The sequence below is a fragment of the Piliocolobus tephrosceles genome, chromosome 1 (assembly GCF_002776525.5).
Source record: "Piliocolobus tephrosceles isolate RC106 chromosome 1, ASM277652v3, whole genome shotgun sequence".
Lineage (NCBI taxonomy): Eukaryota > Metazoa > Chordata > Mammalia > Primates > Cercopithecidae > Piliocolobus > Piliocolobus tephrosceles.
The window spans coordinates 215,609,328-215,618,274 of NC_045434.1; the positions used below are offsets into that span (position 1 = coordinate 215,609,328).

Below are 8,947 nucleotides of genomic sequence, written 5' to 3' on the forward strand. Positions count from 1 at the left end.
CACTCACTGCAAGCTCCGCCTCCCGGGTTCACGCCATTCTCCTGCCTCAGCCTCCCGTGTAGTTGGGACTACAGGCGCCAGCCACCGCGCCCGGCTAATTTTTGTATTTTTAATAGAGATGGAGTTTCACCATGTTAGCCAGGATGGTCTCAATCTCCTGACGTTGTGATCTGCCTGTCTTGGCCTCCCAAAGTGCTGGGATTACAGGCGTGAGCCACTGCACCCGGCAAAAAGCATTTATATTTTTAAAAAGAATAGTTGGGCCGGGCGCGGGGGCTCACACCTGTAATCCCAGCACTTTGGGAGGCCGAGGCGGGCAGATCACCTGAGGTCGGGAGTTCGAGACCAGCCTGACCAACGTAGAGAAACCCTGTCTCTACTGAAAATACAAAATTAGCCGGGCGTAGTGGCACATGCCTGTAATCCCAGCTACTAGGGAGGCTGAGGCAGGAGAATCGCTCGAACCTGGGAGGCAGAGGTTGTGGTGAGCCGAGATTGCACCATTGCACTCCAACCTGGGCAACAAGAGCAAAACTCTGTCTGAAAATAAAAATAAAAATAAAAATAAAAGAGTAGTTGGGCCGGTAACAGTGGCTCACGCCTGTAATCCCAGCACTTTGGGAGGCTGAGGCAGGCGGATCACCTGAGGTCAGGAGTTTGAGGCCGACATGGTAAAACCCCATCTTTACTAAAAATACAAAAATTAGCCAGGCGTGGTGGTGCACATCTTAATCCTAGCTACTCAGGAGGCGGAGGCAGGAGAATTGCCTGAATCCTGGAGGTGGAGGTTGCAGTGAACCGAGACTGTACCACTGCATTCCAGCCTGGGTGACACAGCGAGACTCCATCTCAAAAAAAAAAAAAAAAAGAATAATGATTGCAAAGAGCCAAGTCACAACAGGGGCAGATTATTTTTCCCATATTGAATGAAAAAGAATCAGAAGGTGAGAGTGTATTTAGTGGTTTTTGTCGTTGCTGTTGTTGTTGTTTGTGAGATAGAGTCTTGCTCTGTCGCTCAGGCTGGAGTGCAGTGGCGTGATCTCAGCTCACTGCAACCTCCCCATCCCGACTTCAACCGATTCTCATACCTCAGCCTCCTGAGTAGCCAGGATTACAGATGTGCACTGCCACGCCCAGGTAACTTTTGTATTTTTAGTAGAGAGGGAGTTTCACCATGTTGGCCAGGCTGGTCTCGAACTCCTGGCCTCATGTGATCTGCCCACCTTGGCCTCCCAAAGTTCTGGAATTATAGTCATGAGCCACTGTGCCTGGCCTAAAGAAGAATAGTGACTGCAAAGAATGTGTCACAACATAGGCAGATTATTTTTCCTATGTTGAATGAAAAAGAATCAGAAGGTGAGAGTGTATATTTAGTTTTTGCACAGCTATATCAGACTAACACTGCGAAACGAGCCAGGCAGACGAACAAGCGAGACAACAAAACCCACCCCGATTCTTGGGAAAAAAGCCTGGAAAGAAAGAAAGATCCCAAAATAGTAACCATGGTTATCTTTGCATGGGAGGAATGACAGTCCCCTTCTTTCCACTTTTCTGTATTTCCCAAATTTTCCTTAATGAGTATGTATGCATTTTTTCACTTTATATTATGCAAATAATGCATGCCTATTGTGAGAAAATCAGCAAAAAGGAAGAAGCAGCTGATGATCCCACCATTTAGGGAATCGCCTGCAGCAGTTGCTCTGGGCTGGGCTCTCCAAGGCTCCTCTACATCCCTGTGGTTTTGTGTTTAGGAATGCACAGTGCTAGGCGGGGCGCGGTGGCTCACGCCTGCAATCCCAGCACTTTGGGAGGCTGAGGCGGGCGGATCACGAGATCAGGAGATCGAGACCATCCTGGCTAACACAGTGAAACCCTGTCTCTACTAAAAATACAAAAAATTAGGCCAGGTACAGTGGCTCACGCCTGTAATCCCAGCACTTTGGGAGGCCGAGGTGGGCGGATCACAAGGTCAGGAGATCGAGACCATCCTGGCTAACACGGTGAAACCCCATCTCTATGAAAAATACAAAAAATTAGCTAGGAGCAGTGGCAGGTGCCTGTAATCCCAGCTACTTGGGAGGCTGAGGCAGGAGAATGGCATGAACCCAGGAGGTGGAGCTTGCAGTGAGTGGAGATCACGCCACTGCACTGCAGCCTGGGTAACAGAGTGAGACTCTGTCTCAAAAAAAAAAAAAAAATTTAGCCGGGCTTGATGGCGGGCGCTTGTAATTCCAGCTACTCGGGAGGCTGAGGCAGGAGAATGGCATGAACCCGGGAGGCGGAGCTTGCAGTGAGCCAAGATCGTGCCACTGCACTGCAGCCTGGGCAACAAAGCGAGACTCCGTCTCAAAAAAAAAAAAAAAAGAAAGAAAGAAAAGGAACGCACGGTGCCAATAAATTGCGATAAATTGGTTGCTTTCACAGTGGGGAATGAAAGCAAAGGCAGTTTTCAGGGAGCGTGTCCAGGGTGGGGCTCTCGGGGCTGGGCTGGCTGACCTGGACTGACCACTGCCTCTGTCTCCACAGGAGCGCTGTGTAGCCGCGCTGGCTCGTGTCGAGCGCACTGACTTCCTGTCTCCCATGTGCATCGGTGAGGTGGCGCACGTCAGCGCGGAGATCACCTACACCTCCAAGCACTCTGTGGAGGTGCAGGTCAACGTGATGTCCGAAAACATCCTCACAGGTACTTCTGGGAGCGACGTGGCGACTGGAGCACTAAGGACCGTGGCTATACAGCTGCTTCCCTCCTGAGGGCAGAGGACGCTCCAGGGCGTGGCCCCTTTTCCACCAATGAGACCTCCCTCACCTCCCACCACGGCCCTGGGAGCAGCTATGTCCATTGACCTGATTTTGCAGACAGGAAACAGGCACAGAGGAGTTAAGAAACGAGTCCGAGTTCAGCTACCCAGAGCGACTCAGCCCTGCTGTCCGGGTCCGGCCTGAGCACATCACCGCTGCCCGTCCTGCTGCCTGTGGCCAGCTTGTCCATGGCAGGGACTGGGCGGGGGCTGTGAGGCCGATGCGCACCATCCACCCCTCTGCTGGGCTCCTTGCCCTGCTTGCCCTCCTCAAGCATAGGGAGGTGTTGGCTCCAGAGAGGACACTGCCCGCTCCTGGGGGCCCTGGAAACCAGGCTTAGATAGAAGCTCACTGGGTGAACCTTTGCCTCTGCTTTCATCTGAATATTCTCCTCCTTGGCCATGGTAACCATGGAAACCCCCTTCCGCTTCCCACGGGGCGCTGCAGGAGAGGGCGGCTCCAGTGTTCACCAGCTCACGCTTCTTTTTATACCCAGGCTGGGGACGGGAGGTGAGGGGGAAGGCGGGCCTCTTCCCCTGCCCCTGGCCCTCTCCCTGCCACCTCCTCGGTCACCAGTCCTCCCGTGCGGAGGAGAGGCTGGGCTGGTTTCCTCCTCTTCCCAATGCCTGTTCCTCAGCAGTGGCTGCCCCGTGGAGTGCCAGTTCACAGGCATTTAAGGAGCTCGAGTCTTCTTCCCCATGACAGACCGGTAGCAAACACAGTTATGCATCTAAAACATTCTGAGGACCTCAGCAGGGTTGGTGATTAGAATGGCCGTGTCAGCCCAGCTCCAGCAGGTGGGCAGATTGAGCTGAGCAAGGGCCTGGAGTGGAAGGTGGTCTGCGTTCCCATTGCCTGTTGCTCCCTTGGCAGGCACCTCTGACATCAGAGGGACCCTGGATGCTGGTCTCAGGCCGTGGCACAGGAAGGGGTGTATGGGCACCTCCCACATCAGGAGCAGTGCCCACGACTCGGGAGAGGCTCAGGGTTGGGTGGTTCCCCGCTTTAGGGGCCTTGGGGGTTCCCTACCATCTACCGTGAGGTTGCAGCTCTTCTCCTGACTGTGCTGGGGATGGAGCCTTGGCCCCTTCCTGGAGAGGAGGGATGGCCTGCCGCGCTCTCCTGCTTCCTAGGACCTTGCTGCTTGTGAGAGCCCTGTCAGCAGCGCCCTTTGTCATTGCAGGAGTTGGTGGCTTCAAAAATGCTGGGAATGGATCTGCTTTGCAGATTTTCTGCCACGGAAGCCCCCTTTGTGGTCCATCAGAGGCCACGGCCTCAGAGGAGTCCCTGACGAGCAGTTTGTTGTTGTTGTTGTTGTTGAGATGGGGTCTTGCTCTGTTGCCCAGTCTGGAGTGCAGTGGCATGACCTCGGCTCACTGCAACCTCTGCCTCCCAGGTTCAAGCTATTCTCCTGCCTCCTAGGTTCAAGCTATTCTCCTGCTTCAGCCTCCTGAGTAGCTGGGACTACAGCGTGAGTCACCACACCTGGCTGATTTTTGTATTTTTAGTAGAGACAGGGTTTCACCACGATGGTCAGGGTGGTCTGAAACTCCTGACCTCAGTTGATCCACCCACCTCGGCCTCCCAAAGTGCTGGGATTACAGGCAGGAGCCTCCGAACCTGGCCAAGCAGTTTGGGATGATGGGGAGAGAAGCAGGGAGACCGAAAGGCATTCTTGGGCTTTCAGCATGGTTGGGACCCGCTCTCCCCACGGCAGAGAGCGACGCAGGCCACAGGTCAGGGGTATTGAACTTGAGGATCTCCCCAGATCATGAACTTCCCTTTCTTGGCCACTTCTGCTGGCCTATAATAGACATGAAACTGATCATGGATGAGCAAATGAATGAAGGAATAAGTGAATGAGCGGAGGCGACCAGGAAGAACTGGGCATCAGTGCTGAGACATTCTGGCTGATGGGGTATTGATGAGGATGACGCGATCTGACATGTTCCTGGGGATCCCTTGCTCTTTAGGGGCTAAGAGTGGGGAGAGGGGGAGAGGCTCCTGTGCAGAACCAAGGCAGGCACAAGCATGAGAGAGCAGCCTCCCCCCCAGCTCACCCACAAGGTGCTGGGAGCTTCTCAGCCTCCCTGCTGTGTCCCAGCCACCACAGCCCTCGGCCTTCTCCTCCTCTGAAGGATGGGCTCAGAGAGGAACAGAGATGCCCACCCTTCCTCCCTGGGGACATCAGGGCTGGCATTGCCCTGTCGTGCATGTGAGGCTTGGAGAAGGCAGGAGACGCTTGCCAGCACATGACGGCTTTTCCCAGTGGGGCCGGGCAGTGCCCCAGGTTCTTCCTCCCAGCTTCAGCCTTTTCCCTGTAGCAGGGGCTGGGCAGGGAGGCCTTGGAGCCCCGAGGCTGTGGCTTTTCTCGGTGTCTTGGTCAGGCCCCGGAGCCCGCTGTTCTCACTCTGTAACTGCGGGTCTCATCTCCTCCTCTGTCTCGCTCATCTCCTCGTCTGTGCTTCTGCTTCTCTGCCATCTCTCTCTGCAGTCTCTGTTGTTCTCTTGAGGCCCTTCTCTGTATCTGCCCATGTGTCCCCCCCCAAATTGAACTCATGGAGGCCCCAACACCAAGAGCAGCGCCTGGCACACGGTGGGCATGTGGGGAGCACTGGCTGAATGGGTAGTGACCTCTGAAAGACAGGGGCATTGCAGGTGGGGGCAGAGGACGCGTGCAGGAGCCCTGACCCAGAGCTCGCTGAGTCAGAAGCTGTGTGTGTGACATCCGTGTGCTGTCTCCACCCCAGGAGGTAGCGGTCCCCTGTTCTGTGTGTCCCTTCTTCCTGGGCTGTGCTGCCTTTCATGAGGCCACTGAGCGAGCACAGGCCCAGGCAGACGACCCGCAAACCTTGCCTTTGAGGCGGCTTATTTATCCCCAGAAACTGTCAAAATATTAAGCTAACTGGGATGTGATTGCTGTGAATTGCTCCAGAAAAATAGCTGGGAGCTCTTAAGATTTTAAGAGTTTTTTTTTTTTTTTTTTTTTGAGACTGAGTCTTGCTCTGTCGCCCTGGCTGGGGTGCAGTGGCACCATCTCGGCTCACTACAACCTCCGCCTCCCAGGTTCAAGTGATTCTCCTATCTCAGCCTCCTGACAGCTGGGACTACAGGCACATGTCACCACGCCCAGCTAATTTTTTTGTATTTTTAGTAGACACGGGGCTTCACCGTGTTAGCCAGGATCGTCTCGATTCTGAGCTCGTGAACTGCCTGCCTCGGCCTGCCAAAGTGCTGGGATTACAGGCGTGAGCCGCCGCAGCTGCTCGAGAGAGAGTTTTTAATACTGCCGTTGTCTTTTGATGGTTTCGTTAAATGATGGCGAAAGTACAATTAGCATGTTTGCCTCATTTGCTCCATGGTGTTCATTTAGGTCCAGAGGGCTGCTCGAGTTGTCATGGAAACCGGCCTGTCAGGCTGGCTCTAGCCGAGTTCAACAGGAAATCTTTATTCCCAAAAGCAGGTTGTCAGATTCACTCTCAGTCAAAGTGCGGTGGAAATATTTTCCCATATGATTTGCCTGTGGTTCTCAAGCACAGGGAGCCCCATGCCCTCACGGTGTGTTCTGTGGGGGGAGGAGGGGTGGGCATGGGCCTTTTCTTAATGGGCCCCCTGGGGCTTGACTTGGAGCCTGGGGCTGTGTTTATCCAGGAGGAAAAGCGCTTTGCCTTGGGAAGGCAGGTTCAGGTAACTGGTGGGAAGTGAGCTGCTCTGGGGGGTTTAGGTAGGGCCCTGGGGCTGCTCCCGTCTCCCTTTCCTCTGTTATTTCCTGCAGTTCCCTCTTCTGCCTGATAGTGAGGATCTTCCACATTGAAGAAGCCACTTTTATTTATTTTTTCATTTTAAGACAGGGCCTCGCTCTGTCGCCCAGGCTGGAGTGCAGTGGTGCAGTCTAGGCTCACTGTAATCTCCGCCTTCCGGGCTCAAGCGATCCTCCTATCTCAGTGTTGGGGACCACAGGTGCGCACCACCATGCCCAGCTAATTTTTTTGTGTTTTTGGTAGAGACGAGGCTGGTCTGGAACTCCTGAGCTCAAGTGATCCACCTGTCTCAGCCGCCTCCGAGAGTGCTGGGATTACAGGTGTGAGCCACCTACCGCTCCTGACAAAGCCACTTTTTAAAGTCATCCTTACAGATACTTCTCTGAAATGACTGGGACGTGGGAGTATGGCCCCAAGTTGCTGTGTGACCCTGGGTAAACCCCTTGATGTCTCTGGGCCTCAGGCTCCTTCTGTACAAGTGAGGGGTGTACACCAGGGATCTCTAGGCTGCTTTAGCCCCGACAGGCCACGAGCCTGTGTTTCTCAGCACGGACAGGCCTCCCTGTCCTGCAGCCCCACTTTGCTCTGTGGCTGGCTTCAGTGCCCCAAGGAGTCAGCAGCCTACAGCTCATCTCTTGGCACCCGGAAGCTTCTGGTGGAGCTTTGGATGGGCTGGCACCACACCTGAGTGTCGGGTGTGAAGGAAAGGAAGTTCCTGGGGTGGCAAAAATGGGACTTTGATGAGCTGGCTCCGCTGCTCTGTGCTTTGGGCTGTGGGGGCCCTGGCTGTCTCCCCTGCCCCTCCCCTGGGCTGTTCTGCCTGGGCACAGCCTCCACATCCTCCTGAGCCTCCGCAGCCTGCACGTCTGTGCGGGCCAAGTGTCTTTCTGGGCTTCCCCATTTGGTGGGAGTTCTTGGCAGTGCTGAGACAGGTGGATGGGATCTGCAGAAGATGTTGCTTGTCTGAGCGTCAGGACATCAAGTTCCCCAGCAAGGCGCTTTTGATTTTGACGTTTGAGGTCAGCAGCGATCAGTTGGTGGAGACTTGAGCCAGCGGGTGAAGTGGGTTCAGCCTCGTCTCCCTGGGCAGAGCGAAGGGCGTCTGCCTACAGCCAATCAGTCCTTCCCCTCTGTCTGTGAGGCTCACTGGGAGCCTTTGATGTGTTTTCGTAATCAAGCTCCCTTTCTGTCAAAACACCAGGACGAGGAGGTTGCCTGCAGTTGGTGCCCTCCAGGGTGATCCCTGTTGGGTGTTGTGGCCGACCAACTCTGGACCATCCAGGCTTAAACCACGTGGTCTGAAGTCATTTCAGCCACCCCTGAAAAGGGAAGACTGCCCCAGAGTGGTTGCATTGGGAGGGGCTGGGTCCTGAGTTCAAGCCAGTTTTGGGGGGGCATACCTTGTGATGGGGGTGGGCCCCACGCAGCCTCTCTCCATGGACTCTGGGGTCTCTTGTTCTGTTTGTCCACACTCACATGATGGCAGCACTCCCTGGCCAGGATGCTGAAAAGACCTGGGGGCCTTGGGGGTCGGGGGCCAGAGAGGTAGTACACAGTGCGGTGTGTTTCGGGTGCTGGGACCGGGGGCCGGAGCAGCATCTGCCACGTGCCTGGGTACTCACACCCCTACCCCGTCTCCTGGGCATCACTTATGTGATTTTCTTCTCTTAAGGTGCCAAAAAGCTGACCAATAAGGCCACCCTGTGGTATGTGCCCTTGTCGCTGAAGAACGTGGACAAGGTCCTCGAGGTGCCTCCTGTTGTGGTAAGGTGCCCCTTCTACTTCTCTCTTGGGGGCAGATGGCAGAGATCAGGTCATCTCGCCTGATGGTGGGAGGCTTGTTCAGCTAAGCGTCCCAAGGGAGCGACAGGTCAAAGCTGGGGCACAGGGTGCCAGGTCCGCCTGCAGGCAGTGTCCCCTCTGGGCTGGGCAGGGCATCCCTGGCTCCACAGGAGTTTCTCTCCTGCCTTCGAGGAAACACGGGTGGGGAGGAGACATGTCTGTGTGGGATCTTCTGGTGTATGTTTAATTCATGCTGGGAATGTGAGCGCAAGCTGGCCCAGAACCTGTGGACGTAAACGTCCCTCCAACCTAGGGACCTTTTTGTCACACTCCCTAACCAGAGAAAAGGCAGTGACAGGATCGTGATAGTGATGTGTCCTTCTTTCGGGAGCCAGGACCACCAGGCTGCCTGGGCCGGGCCGGCTGCTGCCCCGTAGCCCCTGCAAGCTGGTTCTGGTCTCTGCGTCTGACGCGGTGGCCGTGGAGACAGCGCTCCTCGTGTGAGCTTTGGTCTTTCTCCCTCCTTGTCCCCTGCTGGCGTCTGCCTCCTTCTCTGGGTTTCTCCCATTTCTGGCTTTGCTGTGATGGAAGCACCTTTCTTTTTT

General features: G+C 55.1%; 1 protein-coding gene across 1 annotated transcript in view; it reads left to right on the plus strand.

Moving 5' to 3' along the window:
- ACOT7 (acyl-CoA thioesterase 7) overlaps positions 1-8,947 on the plus strand; it is a 102,141-nt gene that overhangs the window by 22,785 nt on the left and 70,409 nt on the right. The window contains exons 3-4 of the mRNA XM_023215211.2: positions 2,527-2,683; positions 8,233-8,324. Of these exons, the coding sequence (XP_023070979.1) occupies positions 2,527-2,683; positions 8,233-8,324 (249 nt within the window). The remainder of the gene's footprint in view (positions 1-2,526; positions 2,684-8,232; positions 8,325-8,947) is intronic.